Genomic DNA, 18,075 nt, shown 5'->3' with positions numbered 1-18,075 from the left:
CACACACACACACCACACACACACACACACACCACACACACACACACACACACACACAGAGCTCCGCTGTGGTGCATCAGTATCTCTTGGACATCGTACTCTGTCCCGATTCAGTCCAGAGAATCAGATCAGTTTTGTCCATTCACACATGCTACACACATGAGTGTGTAGCATGTGTGAAGCAACTCCGTCCCTGTGTGAACGTCTCTTCAGCCTCAGGTATTGTATGGACGTCTATAGGATGTCGGAGGTAAACAAACGCTCTAATCTCTAGTTGAAGGTCAATCTGGGGGAAAGATACAGGCATTCTGGTCCAGACAGAATAAAGGATTACAGTGCATGTGGGTAAGTGACACTTCTGTTAACATTGGCTGCATGAGAATTACAGCTTACACAGATGGGGATGCTTGGTTACCATGGCTACACGGTGAAATGTTAATTTACAACACCTGTGATTTGTTGCACTCGAAAAAGGAGTTTTTCACCTTAATGAACCGAGTGTGTATCAAGTGTGTGTGTAATTTAGAGAATGCTTGTTTTTAAAGGGCGTGACCCGGCTCAGTGGGGTCACCGAGGTCACACAGGCTCAGTGGGGTCACCGAGGTCACGCAGGCTCAGTGGGGTCACCGAGGTCACACAGGGTGCGTTAAAAACAGCTGCTGCAGCTGTTTTAAGGTGGTTCGACCCACTTTCTTCCCAAGGCCGGAGTGGCCTGAAGTGGGTAAACCACCGTTGGATCAGGGGGACTTCCTGTGATCCTTTACAACAGATGAAGCCACGCGCCGAGCTGCAGCCCCAGAAACGGAGCCAGCGGCGTCTCGTGTCACCAGGTGAGTCACTTTCTGACTCAGTTGTTCATTAATATAAAAATCCTCTAAAGTGCATTTTTAACTTCCTGTGGGGTTAATGTGTGTTGTTCTGTTGCCATGTAACGGCCATACCATAATGGTCGCTTATGTAATCTTAAAAATCTCCTTTCAGCATGTTGACGGGGACGTATGTGACGTCACCAATGTAAATAATACATGCGTCATCAAAGAGAGACGCCTTTTACGCGTGACTCATGTGAGCCAGTGGATCACTACAACCGAACATTCAGACTCGTTATTTAAGACCCAATAACTCAGAACCGGTGTAAGACTTCTCAGCGGGCCTCCTCCCCTGGCCGGACCGGTCCCCCTCCCCTCCCCTGGCCGGACCGGTCCTCCTCCCCTGGCCGGACCGGTCCCGTGCTTACGTCACTGCCACTGGACTGGCGTCATTCATATACTGCCTCCATGTGGCGGATCTAGGAATCACAAGGCGAATGCTCGATGTCATCGATCCCATAAACTGAAATCGATCTTCTGGATTGTTCAAGTCGCGGTTAATCCGCGCATGCGTACTCACACTACCCCCCCCCCCCCCACACACACACACACACTCTAAACAAAAGAGCAACAAATATGCACAACTGGGACGTTTTGTAATTCAGTTTATTGAGGTTATTATTCAAGGTCAGCTCCCCCCCACCAGCTCTCCTGGAGTCCCCCAAGGATCGGTGCCTGGGCCGCTGCTCCTGGCCGTGACCCCCTGGGTGCACCGCTCCCGTGGTCTCTCCTACCCCGGATGTGCAGGTGACACCCACCTCTACCTGCCCTTCAGGCTCAAACTGCCTCAGACATGTCTGCATGGATGGAGGACCAACGTGTCCAACCTGATCCTGAACCGAGCTCCTGGTTTGGACCGAGCTCCTGGTTCGGACCGAGCTCCTGGTTTGGACCGAGCTCCTGGGTTTCCCAGCCAACCAAGCATCTCCCGGTCCGGTCGCTCCTCACAGCTCTGCCCCGTCAGCCTGGAGCCGCCCAGGAGGCCTCGAGTGCATGAAGCTGCGTTGTCTCTCACTCCAGGTCACTGTAAAGGGTCTGTTAAAGGACTAAAATGTTGTGTGCAACCTTTGGCTGAAGGTTATCTAAAGGTCACAACACTAATATGGATGAGTGGCCGTCTGTGGAGCAGCGCTCACTTCCTTCACAACCCAATTAGGCCGGAGCAAATTAACTTAGGTTCTGCATGCGTGCGTGGCAGCGCTCAGATGAGCCTAGCAAAAGCTAAATCCAAATGGATTTTAGACTAGTTTAGGCTAAATAAACCTGAAATGCCTCAACGGTGTCAAGTCTCTTCTCTAGACTAGTGCAATGAGAAACGTTTCTTTATTCAGTTACTTTTGCAGGGTAATTTAATTGTCCTTTAATGCAAGTAAAGCATGAAATGAGTAGAAAGGAAAGCTTGGATACGCTTATTAAATGCATCTGCAGATGCAAAACACTGCTTTCATTTTAATTCATTAAAAAAGGATGATTACAATCTCCAAACATTGATAAAATGTGAGAAAAATTAGGCATCCATGAGTTTATAGAGAAAACCTCCCTTTAAAGATGGCTATAACTGGCCCTTCAGTATATTGAGCCTACATCCATACTGTGATGGAATGTTCAAAGTGTTGGTGCTACATTTACTAAAATGACCAAAACTCCACCTTTGCTTCATATTCCAGTGAAATCAGGAGTTTCGGTTCTAAGGAAAAACTCCCAATAACCAGAATCTATTGATTTTTAAGCCCTTACGTGAGGTTAATTCTTTATTTCTAGAGGATTTTAAAGTGATTTTAAAAATTGGGCAGCGTGCTGCAGAGCTGTTGCAACACGAGGGGAGAGGGAACCCACCCCTGATGCTCCCTCTGAGGACTCCATCGCTTTGGTGACACCAGGTCGAGGGTGGAGGATGAGCCAAAAGGCCGAGATTAGCACTCACACACACACACACAGCGCTGGTTCCAGTTCTGACTGGTTGATGTGTTCACCGCTCATCTCCTGTTTCGCCCCCTTTCAGGACCTGATCCGACAAAGTGCTTCTTTAAAAGTGGGGTTCTGAGTGGGTCACAGGGTTTCAGTGCGAGCGTGGCAGCCGTCACACACTCTGACCGGGTGGTCCCAGCCCCGGGAGGGAACGGCTCTGAGGTGGCTGGAGCAGGGCCCACACACACCCTGCCCACAGGCCCGGCAGTGGTGCTTGGACATGGACGCTGTGAAGGCTTTAGAGCACTGGTGGCACTGAGCAATGTCCTGGTCCGGGACCCAGTAGTCTGGCCTGGCCACATCCTTCACGAAACCTGAAAATACCACCACAGGTCTCATCACTACTGTGCACTACCGGTGACACAACAGACCGAAGGTCCAACAGATGACGCTGATCTGCGTGCACACTCACAGAGAGGGTAGTCCACGGCTGAGGAGACCATGTCCAGCGTGGACTGGGCCACCTCCGTGACCCTGCGGGCGATGACCCCACGAGGCTCTGCCTTACACACTGGGAGACAGATCAGACCCATTAAGGCCACAGGACCTCTGGAAAGGTAAAGCTTGCTCTCATGTGGTGCCAACAGACGAGGGCCGTCTCACCCTGGCTGTCCACAGCCGGCGCCCCCTGCTGGTAGCAGGTCTGACACACCCTGACAGGACTGCTGCCCCAGCCTCGCTCTGGCACCGGCATCCTGTGACCCGAACAGGGGTGGCAGAAGCCCTCCCCGCATGATCTGCAGTGGTGCTTCCTCTCTGCTTCCATGAACACCTTCTGACAGCCATGACAGGCCTGAGAGAACCCCCCCCCCCACGGTGAGAGGCTTTAATAGTCACGGAAGCTGCGCGCATGTCTCGGTCCTCACCGTGATCTCTGTGTTGGGTCTCCAGTACGGCGGCGCCACCTGGTCCGTGAGCCAGGCTGTGACAGCTTTAGTGGGGCCGGTGCTGTACTCGGACACAGACTGGATCACGTAGTTCATCCCGTCCAGAACCCTCTGAGCAGCGTTCTGGTTCGTGGTCAAGAAAGTATCTGACTGAGAGAAACAAAGAGGAATAAAGCTGCAGATATTCTGCTGGACATCAAAGTCATCAAAACAATTGGACTCATAACTGAGGAAATGAGCAGCAGCGATGGGGGTGTTGGTACTCACCCCCTCCCACACGTGTTTGACCTCGGAGCGTACCACGCCGCTCTCGGGGTCCTGGTTTCCCACCCAGTACTGTCTGCTGCGGTAGATCACGCCACAGTTGACGCACTCCAACACAAAGCTGAGAGAAGGTGGAGGCGGTGAAGTGGTTCTCAGGGGGAGGGGGGACACGTTTATACCCCAATCTCCACTTACCCGGACCAGGCGTACTTAGCCAGCCCAAACCAAGGGTTGTCGGAGGACGCCGACGTCTTGGGCACCACGATCACTTCCCTGCCTCCTTCATAGCAACGCTGGAACGGTGGAGCAGAGAAGAGTCCAAAGCTTGTCCTGGGACCAGGACTTGGACCGTGCAGGTGTTGGAAGCACTCTTACCTTGCAGATCAGGACCTTGTTGTTGTACTGGTGAGCGTACTGGCACAGCCCGTCCGCCAAGTGGGGCACCCTGTCCCGCAGATGGTTCATTCCATTTTTACAGCGAATGCTGGGTGAGAGGTGGAAGCAGAGCACAAGCGCGTCAACGGGTGACAGGGGGGACAGGAGCAGCGGTCCACCCTTCAGGTGACGAGGGGGGGGGGGGGGCGGCACGAGCCCCGTCACTGGGAAGAGCCGCGTCTTCCCTGCCCCAAAACGATCTGCTGTTGGACGCCTACCTGCTGTTCTACTGCTGCCCTCCTTCATACAGGGCTCCCTTTTTAAACCCGGTTCTTTTCACCAGTCTTTCCGTGCTTTAAGGCTTTTTTGGATACTTTTCCCAACATGGTGCCTTTGTTTTTTTTCTCTTTTTCAGAATTAGGTTTTATATATTCTGGTATAAAAGTCACTTCATCATGAAAGACAACAGATTTCAGCTTCACGACTCATTTCACAATAAACAACGTGATTTCTGAAACTGTGTATGATATAAAGAGAGTTCAGATTTTGGTGAGCAGGAGGCATCTCTCCAGTCAGCCGTGGCCATGCTGTTGGACTTTGACCTGATTAGCAACATCCAGACTTCTGGCTCTGCAGAAGCCTCTTTTCCTAAATGTGCTGATCTGAGAGTAACAAACGGTCGGTGGCAGCAATGGATGGGAAGAAAGGAAAAAGTCCAATTCAGGAGAAAGGAGGAAAGGTTGGGGTCAGAGAAGGGAGACGGTTGCTACGGTCGGAGGCGGCTCACTTGCAGCTGAGGCAGACAGCAGAGCAGGTGAAATATTCATCTGGAAAGAAGGAGTACAGGGTCATTTTGTCATCCGCCAGCTCCCCACAGAAACGGTCGCTGAGAGCCTGAGGGAACAAAACCCAGATAAGAAAAGCAAAATATAAATTTAACCTCAGTGCAAGAGTCACTCTTGGCACACAAAAGCTGCCGCTGACCTCCAGAGCCTGGAAAACGATGGCAGGTTGTCGAGGGGACCGAGTGTGAGTGTTTTTGACCTGCTGCCTGACGGCCTCCAGCAGCCTGGTGTAGTCGGTGGGGGGGGTGATGGTCTGAGTCCCGACGTACTGCACAGAGCTGAAGGCTTCTGTCCCCAGGCTCAGGTCATGGAAGCGCCTCTGCAGCAGGGTGTCAGCGCTACCCGCCACCTTGGACTCTGGACAGGTTAACAAAAATCACGCTGGTTCAACCTTTAATGCACGTGTTAAAGTCAGGAAATGTGCCCACCGTGACCGAGCAACTGGGTGTGCGTCGTCTCCTGGAAGATGATCACAGCCGGCCCCAGTGAGGAGAGCGGCACGTCCAGACCACAACGACTGGAAAGGGCCCGCAGCTCTGGGGTGAAGTGCTTCAGGTAAGCCCCCGAAGCGCTGCTCAGGAATATGAACATGTCATTGTGGAGGCGTTCTGCCCGCGTGCGATAGATTACGATATCAGACACGGCCAGCACCTAGAAGGACAGAGAATATGGAGACTTGGCTTCTTTTGGCTGTTTCTGTCTCACCCAGTCATCATTACCTTCAACAGAAGTCGCATTCTCTGGTTCTGACTGGTTGCAGCTCCCAGAAGTCCCTCGGTGTCGAGGGCAATCAGGCTGAGGTCGGGGTCGTACGCAGCCCACACGCCCACCGTGCAGGAGCTGGGGGACTTGGATGTGTAGAACACCTCAGCTCCCCCAAATAAAATGCTGTTCAGAGTGTGGGACTTGCCATCGCCCGTGTTGCCAAAGACAGAGAGGACCTTGACTCCGGCCACATCTCCACAACCAAGTTTGTCCACAAAATCAGACTCGCTGCGGATCTGAAGGGAGAAAAGTAGCGATGTTTACAGCTATACAGTGGATTCTAAGCTCCATGGCACCAGGCGGTGATGCCTAGCAGTGGTTCTGTGGATCTCCAGGTTACACAGAACACTGCAAATATCAGCTGCACTTTATGCTGCTGTAACAACACGAACAGGAGGGAGTCTCAGGTGAGCTGTGCTGGCTCACCTGGGAAACGCCCATAAGCAGTTATACTCATGTAACACAGGCTCAACACCTTTGAAATGTCCTTGCTCTTGTTGTGGCTAGTTAAATCGGTCCAGATGAGGTTTTTCCAGTTAACCACTGACATGAACATTAACCTACCTAACGAGAATTGATGAAGGACAAACAAAAACACATATTTTGAGGATAAGTAAGACACAGACGGAAGCTATTTAATGACTGGTTAACATCGAGGAGACTCTTCCTTGAAGCCATTCTAAGAATATTATTTACTGGATGTATCCGTTGTGTTAAAGGCAATCTAAGGCTTTAGGCCTGACTTAATGTGTTGTCTCTTTTAGCTTAGCGGCTAAGTGTTAGCATTGGCTAGGTTAGTTAGCTAAGTTACCTGCAGGTTTTCTTGTTCGTCCACCAGAAGAAAACTCGAAATACTACGGGGACATTTCTTCGCTTTTACGGGATCTAATGAAATGTTCTCCATTTCCTTCATGAGAATTACATCTGACATCGTTTCTAATGTCTTGTCAACACATTTGTGGCGATCAGAAAACGAAAGTTCAACAGGACTTCTGGTTTATCTGCCAATCAAAACATCAGCGCGTGAACGCTAGATACTGGGGGCGGAGCTGAGACGGCGCGTGGCTGTGACCTCATACGTAATTCCTGACGCAGGCGGGTATGTCTGGTACATTAGCACCCCCGGGTGGTCAAAGTTGGGCATTACAATTTACCAGAAAAATCTTAAAATTTGCCAATATGAAATGAAATATCAACAAAAACCCAATTACAAACACAAACAAATAATGTATATGTGAGAACATCTATATAAGTAATCCTAAACAGAGTTTAAAATGGCTTAAATTTAAGGATTATTCATCATCCCGTTCACAGTGGTTAAAACACACACAAGAATTAAAAGTGTTGAATCGAAGCATCAGAGCTCGTTTCATTCCAACTCTGGTGCCACGTTAGCTGTTCGCTAATGTTCATTAAATATTTGTTAGCACAGGCACAGCTCTATAAATATCACATGTCACTGAATGACTTCAGTGTGGCGCCACTGCTGTACATGACAGGGAGAAACTTCCTTCCTTCCTTCCTTCCCTCCTTCCCTCCCTCCTTCCTTTGCAGTGAGGAAACGAAAGGGCAGGATTAGGAGATTAGGAGATTGGAAAGGGCCCCAGACTTTGCTCAAACTCAACCATGACAGACAAACGTCTGTAAGAATCAATTCTAGTCCTGCTGCCAACCCATCACCTCAGATTAATGAATAATTAAAGCTGATCTAAGTGACCAGGATAATATACAGTAAGATTAGCAGTGGGCAACCACCTCTCAGGTGATGTGATATATGAATATACAACCCAACATTACGCCCATATGCAAACGTGGACTATTTTCTACCTATGTTTTTCTCCATTGATTCTCTTACATTTCTATAAAACATTAAATCCAAGTTTACGGTGCAGATCTGCTCATCTTTATCCGAATGCCGCGATGCAGAGCAGAGGACCAGAACACCACCGGCATCCTCAGACTGGCTGACAATCCTGGCTGCAACCCAGCCTCCACATAACTGTAGACATTTTTTAATTTGAATTCGGAACTGGGGGAGGTGGGGTGGGCTTGCCCTTACGAGTTCGAGGCGGGACTGTGGTCCGCTGAAACCGCAATCCCCGCCGGTACATGTAGTGCGCTGCTCTCCGGCGCGTCTCACGTCGCCGTGCGTAAAAACTACACTTCCCCAAAGCTGTCACAGGGCGCTCCCGCCTCCCATTGGTTGTTCCCTGCAGCCGCAGCCCCAGAGAATGAATGAAATTGAAATAGCTGCTACATTTCATGTACAATACCGGGCTCTGCAGTGTTGCATTCTATCATACTATACCAAAATGGCCACAGCGGTGCAGAACCCCCTGAAAACGTAAGTAAAGCGACATTTCCTCAGCATTTGCGCCTTTGTGTGTTTCTGCATGCTGTCACTGCATTTTCAGACCTTTAAATTCCCAGATATTTCTCTGTATGGGCTGCCAAAACATCCTTACGTGCCATGCAAACAGCACAGGCGGACACAATGTCAGCGGGCAGATTTAACAGCATAGAAAAGTTCTATTTGTAGAAAGCGGAGGGTTCTTTTTAAGACATGTGGAAATGGTTGTGAGCAGAATCCTTGTAAGCGTTTCCCGGTGCCAACAGCCGCGTGTGCGCGGGGATATGGAGGAATGCTGGAGGTAGATTTGGGTGACCCGGTGTGTCCCTGGCCAGCGCAGCCAGCCAAGCTGACGGCCGGAGCCAGGCAGAGGCGGCGGGGAGGCGGAGAGCTTGTGCTGCTGTACAGTAGCTGTCTGCACCTTTATGAAACAGGTAGGCAGAGTGGAGCCGAGGCTGCGGTGTCGCCGCCGCTGCCAGACGCGCGGAATCCACAGCTAAACTCCGGCACTTGCCTTCATCTGTAGCGCGCACAGCGAAGCTTTAGATGAGATTCGCCTAAAGAAATCGCGCTTCAGCAGAGCTGCGTCCCCGCGAACGAGCTTTCCAGCCACGCGAAGTTTCCTCTTTGTGCGTTTTGGGCCGCGCTCCTGTTGTGTGTTTCTGAGACGGAATGCAGACGCCTGCTGCCCGCCTGGGCTGGCGGCCAAAAGGCGGCTGATGCGCGACTGGCAGCGCGGATCGAGCCGGGAAAAGGCAGGATAGTTGGAGCATAAACACTCAGCCGCGGAGTGTTGGAGCACACGAACGCTCCGGCGGTGAGAAACAAAGAAAAGTCACAGACCTGTGCGCAAAAACCAGAGGGGCGCAGGTCGGATGCGCCGCACATTCACCTGAGCACAGATTCCCCGTCTGTCAGCCGCAGACACAGGCGACATTTCGTGTAATTCCACGAGCGACTGTCCTGTACGTGCGCGTTGGGAAGCGCACCTGACAGCAAAGGCGGATGGTACCGATGGAGCAGAACTGTCATGATGGACTCTGATGCCTTTTCAATGTTTGGTTCGCATGCAAATTAGCGCACGTCGCGTTAACATGTCAATAATAATGAATAAGCTTAACTTTAAAATACTAAAATGACACCCCCGAAGCACTAATGCCAATGCGTCCCCGTTTCCTCTTGGGACTCTCATCGAAACCATATCCAGGGGATTAAATCCTCTGATTTGCATGCAATAACCATGTTTGCGTGGCGTCACAATATCAGGAAAAGGAGGCGGAAATTAGGAACGAGTGGTGGTCTGGTTCAGTGCTCAGGCTTTAGAAGACATTCGTCTCAGCAACAAAGTTGCCAGATTGAGACCTGCAGGGATGCTGGCACAATGCTTCAATTCAGCGTCTGACAATACATTTATGACACAAGGCCACAGCTATTAACGGGCCTTTAATGTCTCATACACTATATAAATGTCATCGTTAAGCAGTGGGAGCTGAACTGAGCTCCCGTTGGTGCTGTGATCAGCTGGTAAACAGGCCCAGATCATCAGCACATCTAGAAACACACTTCCTTTAGATTGGGTCGTTACAAATCCCAGGTCTTCTCAGCAAAAGTGACACATAATCAGTCTGGGAGACCTTAAATGTCCTCAAAGTTTGTTGCCTCTCGGGCCATGTGCACGCTAATGCATGTGTGAGCACGAGAGGGATTCACTGGGTCTAAATTCTGTCAGTGTTGGTCGGCGTCAGGCGGCACGGAGCACCGTTCTGAAGCCAGAGTGTGTGTGTGTGTGGTGTGTGTGTGTGTGTGTGTGTGTGTGTGTGTGTGTGTGTGTGTTCTGGGCCTTTCCTGACCAGTCGTCTCTCCAGATCTCCCTGCTGGATTAGAGCACAGTCTAATCTCTCTCTCCCTTCCCTTCCCTCTCCTCAATCTCTTCCTATTTCCTCTCTGGTCCCATCACATGTTCCTCCACCTTCATCACTTCCACCGTCTCCCTCTGTCTCAGTTGCCTCCCCCCTTCTCCCCGGTTCTCCCTCCCTTTTGAGGTCTCCCGGTGGTTCCTCACCGGGCTTCTTTCCATTGTCTTCACATGTCACCACTTTAATATCCACACAGCTGAAGAACGTGCAGGAGGAAAGTCCCCGCGCACGTTGCCAGATCCCCTAAATCTTGCAGGGCTGCATATTCCTGAGAGTTCCATTTGAAGGGTTTTACTTCAGATTCACTGTCGGAATGTGTCAATTTACACAAGCTCTGCCTTTGCACGTGCGATGTTCCCCCCTTAAAAACAGATCAAATCCTTCAATTCAATTACTGGGAGAGTTTGATTATGTAAGGTGTTCACGTTTCCGCTGGCGCTGGATGTGCTGGATATATTTGAGCAAACGCACTTTTTAGTGCGGCTCAGAGTGGGGAGTTGTAGATAAGACGGTGGTGCTGGCAGCAGTTGTGCACGCGCCTATATGATATTATTCCTGCCCTGCCTGGCTGAGCCCGGCTAAATGAGTTCCATGTAATAACCGGCTCTGTGTGCAAACAGCCCCACGTGACGTTCCAAACCACAGCATCCATTTCTAGATCTTTCCTCCTCTTTCAATCTCTCCATTTCGTTCTCTCGCGCGCTCGTTTGCGCAGCATCCTCGTGCGTGTGCGTGGACGTGCGTGCACGTGCGCGTTCCCTTTTCGTGCTTTATTCCAGTGGGAATGGGCCCGGGGTCTGATGTTTTTAAGGGTATTTCTCGTCTGAAGTTATTCTTTTCATCATCCACTTATTTAGACTTTCTGTTTTACTTTTTACTTTTAGATAAGACAGGATAAAGAGAGGAAAAGAGAAAGAGAGAGACGTGGATAAGTATTTTTAGCTCCGTGACCTATTTCTCCAGTGCTACCTAACTGCCAGTCAGCTCCACTGCTTTAGGACCTTGCATGACTTCCAGCCAGGAACTGTGGAATTTGTAGTTCCCACTGCCTGCAACTTGTAGTCCAAAATGGAATGAAGGGAGCCAAATTTTTCCTCTCCTCAGAAGTCATTCCCAATTTGATTCTGCCCTGAGTGTCTGTTCCTGTCCTGTGGATTCATTTCAGGAGTTGTGGAGGGTGGAGTCAACACAGCCCAATGGCTCTTCTCCTCTGCAGCACTTTAATAAGGATGCAATGGAGAGGGGGTGAGGGGGGTGTAAGAAAGCACGCACGCACGCACGCACGCACGCATGCACAGCAGATACAGAGGTAGGGAATCCATTGCCATAATAAGGGGCCAAGTGCAGTGGTGATAAATCTCACCTGAAGGAGCTGTTCAGAGGTAGATTGCCTTAGCCTGATGTACTGCCCTCAGTGCACAATGCAGCTAGCTCTGGGCTGTATACACCCACGCGCGGAGCGTGCACGCACATAAATACGACCAGTCTGCATGCACGAGACTAATGTGACTGAGCATTTGGAGGCAGAGCTACAAATATAAAAAACACACATGCATTTTTTATAAGCAAGACGCGCGTGCCAGCGGACAGCAGCACGAGACGCGCGGAGACGGCACAAACGCACGTCGTCATTAAAATCACGCTGTGACACCAAAGTTCTGACAGCAGCGACACGAGGCGTCGCACCGCCCGGCCTTTGTGTCCTGTCCTCGCGCTGCCTCCGTCTCGTTCAAGCAGACGCGCACATGCTCGCACGCACCGCGTGCACACACGTGCAAATGCAGCGCTGGGACAGCGACTGAAGGAAGCCTGATGTTTTCCAGCTGGTGATGGTCACAGATGCCTGCCCATGCACGTGTACGCCACGACATGCAGCCACTGGTGCCTGTCTGTCCATGTGTCTGTCTGTCACTGTCAAGCAGTGTGTGTGTGCGTGTGTGTGTGCGTGTGTGTGTGTGTGTGTGTGTGTGTGTGTGTGTGTGTGTGTCACAAAGCTCTGCCACTACAGTCACACAGGGGCAGCGCTGCTTTTTTATGTAATTGTGCTCTTTCACAATTATTTTTGGTACACCAGCACATAAAGCCCTATCTGATAAGCACACACACACACGCACACACACACACACACACATGCCACTGCAGCCCAGCAATCTTCAGAGGAACAAGGAAACATGTTCATGTGCACATGCACTCGCGCACAGATTGGGAAAAGGGAGAAAAAAGACAAATCATTCCACTCAGAGAGTCAGAGAAAGAGCGAGAGAGAGAGAAGAAATTGAATTGAGGGTGGTGAGGCAGGGGGGGGGGGGGGGGGAGGTGAGGAGAGGAGGAGGGGTGAATTGGTAAGGGTGATATTGCATAGTTTAATCTGTTGAGTTCAGCCATAGAAGGGCTGGGTTTGGGGGAGGGGAGGAGGAGTACAGTAGCAGGCCGCCTGACATGAGTTCTTCACTGCACCAGACAACATCACTCCGTGTGTGTGTGTGTGTGTGTGTGTGTGTGTGTGTGTGTGTGTGGTGTGTGTGTGTGTGTATAAATATGGGACTAAATGCAGGGATGAAAAGAGGTAGATGACACAGGTGTGTGTTCTAGATAAGTTGATAATCTCTCGGTCCTTTCGAACTCATTAACATATAGACTAATTGATAATTTATTTGGTTTGATTTCCTAATCTTACTAATGTGTCATATATATATATATATGTACATGTATATAATAATTATTATTATTTTTAAACAAGTGTTTTCTATAAATTTTTATTTTCCCTCATATATTCAATAACCGTCTGCCAATAATGTAGTTTGACCTCTAGGGGGAGCTCTCTGTTTCTATATCTTTAGAGTAGGCACTAATTGGGTGGTTAATTGTGTGTGTGTGTGTGTGTGTGTGTGCGTGTGTCTGTGTGTGTGTGTGTGTGTGAGAGAGAGACTGTTTTTGCCAGTATCACATTTTCATGTTCAGTGTTTTCATGCTCTCTCTCCCTGCTGTTTGCTCAGTGCCGACTGTGTCTGGCAGCTCATTGTGGGTTTAGGTGTCATGAACATGCGCACGCACAAACCACACACACACACAACGCACACCACACACACCAAATGCTTGGGGCATTCTCATCCCCTTCTCTTTTGATTCTATGAATTTAATATGTGCTGTCTGCAGCCACAATTTATGCGGTTGACAATACTGCCTATTTTCTAATATTTACATATATTTGTGTGTGTTGCAGTTGCACAGCGATGAAACTCAAACCCGTTTCCCACCACTAGAAGGGTCTCGACACTGAAAACACTCCCATATATTATTTACTGGAGTTTCTGCTGTTGCTGTAGGAATCAAAGACCATCAAAGATCATCAAAGCGGAGGGTGATGTCATCGCGGGCATCGTGCACGTGCGGTTTGTCGGAGGAGCAGATTAAGCTCAGCCTCTGCTGCCCTCATTTTACGTGTCAAGAGTTGTCAGCTAAGCTAAGCTCAATGGTCGCTGCTGCGTGCTACGTCCCCCCTCATTGGCGTCACCTTTCCATACTGGGTGGGAATAGAAACCAGTCGTCCATCCCAGGGTCCCTGCTGGGAGCTGGGCCTGGGAACGCTTCCCTACCCAATATTCCTGGGATTGTTGAGTCTCCAGGATGATGCAGAATCAGGGCTCAGCCCCCCCCCCCCCCCCCCGCTGCCCATCGGGCGGACAGCGTTGGCCGAGCGACGCTCTCGCTGTCGTCAAGGAAAAGATTTGAGCTGTAAATGTGAAACTGTAACGCCAGAGTGACAGAACTGCTAGCTTAGCTAAAGGTTAGCGTTGCTCTTAGGCGGGAATGTCGCGCGGTGACTTAGCAGAGGTCGCACACGCAGGGAAAAACAAAGCAGACTCGCATCAGGTGTGTTTACTTTCAATCTGTGTGTGCGTGTATGTGTGTGTGTGTGTGTGTGTGTGTGTGTGTGTGTGTGTGTGTGTGTGTGTGTGTGTGTGTGTGTGTGTGTGTGTGTGCACGCTGATGTGACAGCTGATTTATTCTGTTTGCTCTTCAGGTATCCTGATATTTGTCAGGCAAACCTGGACAATAAGAGTGTTTGATGACTTGGCTCTTCATGTTTTCAATTTTCTTCTTTTATTTATTTTTTAAGTTTAAAAGCTGTAGAGGATCATTTTCCAGCCGGTCTTTGATAGCATCTTAAGTGAATTAGGGGCTTCACGGCAGCGTTATCACACACTCTTTTCACGTGTCACCATGATCTGTTGGTTCAGTACTTTAGTCTTTGTCCAAGCTGTCTCCTATTGTCTTTTTCTCTGGGAGTCCTGTCCTCTTTCCTGCCCCCCCCCACCCAGCCTGGTCTTGCAGCACCCCCACATCAGGCAAACATGGCTCCTCCATCTCAGTTTAAGGAGATTGAGAGCAGCCAAATTGAAAGAAGCCATTTCTACAGCTGTCATCTGATCTGAGGAGGCAGATTCCTGCAGCACTAAAGGGGAGAGGGATGGAGGACGGGGGGGGGGGGGGGGGGGGGATGGAGGGATGGAGGACGGGGGGGTTCGGTGGGACAGGGTCCTGGGTTCTGTCTCCTTCTGCCAGTTTTGTCCACTTCTGCAGCCTTGAAGTTTTTTATCCTCTCAGACCTTCACCATCATTCATTCTGGAGTCTGTGGGTGTCTCAGGATTTGAGTCTAGCTAGCTAAGATGCAACAACATTAATGTTCAACATTATTCTTTTATATCTGAATCACCAAAAAAGGGCTCGAAGGTTTGGATCTCAGATGAAATAAAAGTTCCTATTAAGTGTTCAAACAGACACAAAAATACAGTTTTTTTTTATTATTTCTTCATCAGTCAGAATAAAAAGTCTGAGGACGTCTGACGCAGAGCAGCAGTTTTAGAAACAGTTTTAGTTATTAACGGGCAGATCGAGACCTTCGTTTCTCAGGTGGGTTCTCGGGACAGAAGTGAGTGGATGAGCGGTGCCTCCTGATCCTCGCCCACATCTCAACGGCCACGAAGGGTCGCGACCCTCACACACAGCTGACAGCCGGCACGCCGCCGCCCACACGTCGATGCCCTGACCACATCGTTTACACGTGACCGCCGATGACCCCGGGGTCGCTGAGCTGGTTTAGCAGGTTTGAGGACGCCGCGCAGGCTGTCAGGCCTCGCCAGCATCTGCCGAGGACTCGACTAGAAAGGAAGGAAGGAAGCAAGGAAGCAAGGAAGGAAGCGAGGGATTAAAAACAGCCCAGTTGTTGCTGATGTTGCACTTGAACACCAACACCTTCTCGCTGCCGCACAACACATCCAAGCATTTGCTGCGTCGCTGCTGTGGCCTTGCACTCCGTGTGTGTGTGTGTGTGTGTGTGTGTGTGTGTGTGTGTGTGGTGTGTGTGTGTGTGTGTGCGTGTGTGTGTGTGGTATAACAGTGTGACCTTGATGTCTGCACTCAGCATGAAGACACAGGAGAGGAGTGATTAACAGGAGAGAGAGAGCGAGCGAGCGAGGAGGGAGATGAAAAAGAGAAAAGTGTGTGATTGAGGGTGAAAGTTAAATATGAGACAACAACAACGTCCAGCAGAAAAAAGGGGGAGAGAACGTCAGCGATGGTGGAGGAGAACAGTGACTCACCACTTCTCTTGTTTTCTCTCTTCCTGCAGGCAGTCTGGAGGAGCCGTCATCAAGAACAGGTAAGAGATGAAGGAGGGAGGAGGAGGGAGGGAGGAGGGAGGGAGGAGGGGGGGAGGAGGGAGGAAGGGAGGAAGGAGGAGGAAGGAGGGAGGGAGGAGGGAGGGAAGAGGGAAGGAGGGAGGGAGGAGAGGAGGGAGGAAGGAGGGAGGAAGGGAGGAGGAGGAGGGAGGAGGGAGGGAGGGAGGAGGGAGGAAGGAGGGAGGGAGGAAGGAGGGAGGGAGGAGGGGGGGAGGAAGGAGGGAGGGGGGAGGGAGGAAGGAGGGAGGAGGGAGGAGGAAGGAAGGAGGAGGGAGGGAGGAGGAGGAGGGAGGAGGGAGGGAGGAGGAAGGAGGGAGGAAGGAGGGAGGGAAGAGGGAAGGAGGGAGGAGGAGGAAGGGAGGAAGGAGGGAGGAGGAAGGAGGGAGGAGGGAGGGAGGGAGGGAGGGAGGGAGGGAGGGAGGGAGGGAGGGAGGGAGGGAGGGAGGGAGGGAGCATCCTGTCAATGTTAAACTGAAATTCTTTTTGCCGTTCACCTTCAACAATTCTTCTTCCTTGCCCTCCCCTGCCCCTCCTACCCCCCTACCCCCCTACCCTCCTACCCTCCTACCCTCCTACCCTCCTACCCCCTACCCTCCTACCCCCCTACCCCCCTACCCTCCTACCCTCCTACCTCCTACCCTCCTACCCCCTACCCCCCTACCCCCTACCTCCTACCCCCCTACCCTCCTACCTCCTACCCCCTACCCTGCAGCCTTGGTGAGGAGTTTTATAAAGAAGCCATTGAACACTGCCGCAGCTACAACGCCCGCCTGCCATTGAACACTGCCGCAGCTACAACGCCCGCCTGTGTGCCGAGCGCTCCATGCGTCTGCCCTTCCTGGACTCCCAGACGGGTGTTGCCCAGAGCAACTGTTACATCTGGATGGAGAAGAATCACCGCGGCCCAGGTGTGTGTGTGTGTGTGTGTGTGTGTGTGTGCAGTGTGTTGTGTGTGTGGTGTTGTGGGGGTGTGTGTGGGTGTGGGTGTGGGTGTGTGTGTGTGGGCTGGTGGGTGGTGTGTGTGTGTGTGGTGGGTGTGTGTGCGTGTGTGTGTGTGTGTGTGTGCCATTCTTGGCTGGTTGCTGTGCTGCAGCATAGCTTGTGCTCTCGTTATTGTCCTGCAGCATCCTGCCCCCCCCCTCTTTGTTACACCCCCCCCCCGACCCCTTTGCACCTAAACTTCTCCTTTATTTACCCGTTCTCCTCTATTTACCCGTTCTCCTTTCCTCACCCGCCCCCTTGCAGCGGTGTAGCTTGGCAGGGAGGCAGACGCCCCCCCAGGCTGACGCCCCCCCAGGCCCCAACTGTTCCAGGGGGAGCAGGTTGATGTGTGTTTGCTTTAAAAGAGGCTGTTGCCTCACTCGGTCTGTAACTTTAGTAACTTGAGTAACTTGAGTAACTTGAGTTGTCTTTTGGCGAGTCCCCGGTCCCGTTATGACTCAGCCCAACGGACGGGCGGCTCGGGTCACGTGACCAGGTCACTGAGCTGCGTCTCCCCCAGGTCACGCCCCCGGGCAGCTGTACACGTACCCCGCCCGCTGCTGGCGCAAAAAAGAGGCGGGGTTGAACATCCTGGAGGACCCACGACTGGTTCCCATCGAGTTCAAGATCGGTGAGTGGAGTTAATAATTAAGAATTAACGAGGACAACCCGTTATTATTATGATTATTATTATTATTATTTGGCTGCCTGATTTCTGTTGTCTCAGACTACGAAGCTTCTCTAAAAAAAGAGGGCGGCGTCCCAGACGGGCCGGTGCTGGAGTCGCTGCTCGCCGGGGAAACCCTGGACAAGAAGGTGGAGACCAAGGAGGAGGAGTCCATGAGCGAGTGTCAGGTGAGACGCCGGGGGTGTGTCCTCGTCCTCTTGTCCCCTGCCTGGACGTGGCTGCCTCGTGAAGGTGGTTTGGGAGGAACCCAACAGTCTGTCTCTGTCCCCTTCCTGAACCGGGTCCACAGAAGCTGCTGGTGGGGGACTTCCCTCATGAACTGGAGGTCGACGAGATGGAGGAAGACGTTCCAAAGCGCAAGAACCGTACCAAAGCACGGGTAGGAGGAACCGTCCTTATATTTACAGAATTAACTTTTCTCAATCTCATCTTGTGATAAATGATAAGTTTTGTGTCGCTTTGCTTTGGATTTTCCGAGAAAACAA

General features: G+C 51.2%; 2 protein-coding genes across 3 annotated transcripts in view; one reads left to right on the top strand and one right to left on the bottom strand.

Annotated features, from left to right (window-relative positions):
* Positions 1-2,200: 2,200 nt before the first annotated feature.
* Positions 2,201-7,014, bottom strand: si:ch211-11n16.2 (zinc finger FYVE domain-containing protein 1). 2 transcript variants are annotated; one of them, XM_057049488.1, is made up of 12 exons: positions 6,785-7,014; positions 5,928-6,209; positions 5,637-5,859; positions 5,348-5,565; positions 5,151-5,257; positions 4,364-4,472; positions 4,184-4,281; positions 3,992-4,109; positions 3,704-3,874; positions 3,441-3,630; positions 3,250-3,348; positions 2,201-3,151 (listed from the first exon to the last, which is right to left on the bottom strand). In XM_057049488.1, the coding sequence occupies exons 1-12, from the start codon at positions 6,902-6,904 to the stop codon at positions 2,919-2,921; spliced, it is 1,968 nt and encodes a 655-aa protein (XP_056905468.1). In that variant the 5' UTR covers positions 6,905-7,014; the 3' UTR covers positions 2,201-2,918. The 2 variants fall into 2 exon arrangements, with proteins under 2 accessions (XP_056905468.1, XP_056905469.1); XM_057049489.1 differs by lacking the exon at positions 6,785-7,014 and adding an exon at positions 6,449-6,544.
* A 1,165-nt stretch (positions 7,015-8,179) lies between these two features.
* dpf1 (double PHD fingers 1) overlaps positions 8,180-18,075 on the top strand; it is a 30,038-nt gene continuing 20,142 nt past the window's right edge. The window contains exons 1-7 of the mRNA XM_057049490.1: positions 8,180-8,317; positions 15,873-15,902; positions 16,634-16,658; positions 16,694-16,829; positions 17,423-17,533; positions 17,630-17,757; positions 17,880-17,969. Coding sequence (XP_056905470.1) covers positions 8,205-8,317; positions 15,873-15,902; positions 16,634-16,658; positions 16,694-16,829; positions 17,423-17,533; positions 17,630-17,757; positions 17,880-17,969 — 633 coding nt within the window. The 5' untranslated portion in view covers positions 8,180-8,204. The remainder of the gene's footprint in view (positions 8,318-15,872; positions 15,903-16,633; positions 16,659-16,693; positions 16,830-17,422; positions 17,534-17,629; positions 17,758-17,879; positions 17,970-18,075) is intronic.

The sequence above is a fragment of the Takifugu flavidus genome, chromosome 12 (assembly GCF_003711565.1).
Source record: "Takifugu flavidus isolate HTHZ2018 chromosome 12, ASM371156v2, whole genome shotgun sequence".
NCBI classification, from domain to species: Eukaryota; Metazoa; Chordata; class Actinopteri; order Tetraodontiformes; family Tetraodontidae; genus Takifugu; species Takifugu flavidus.
The sequence above is the reverse complement of the archived record's forward strand: the minus strand, read 5'-3'. Positions and strand labels throughout refer to the sequence as shown.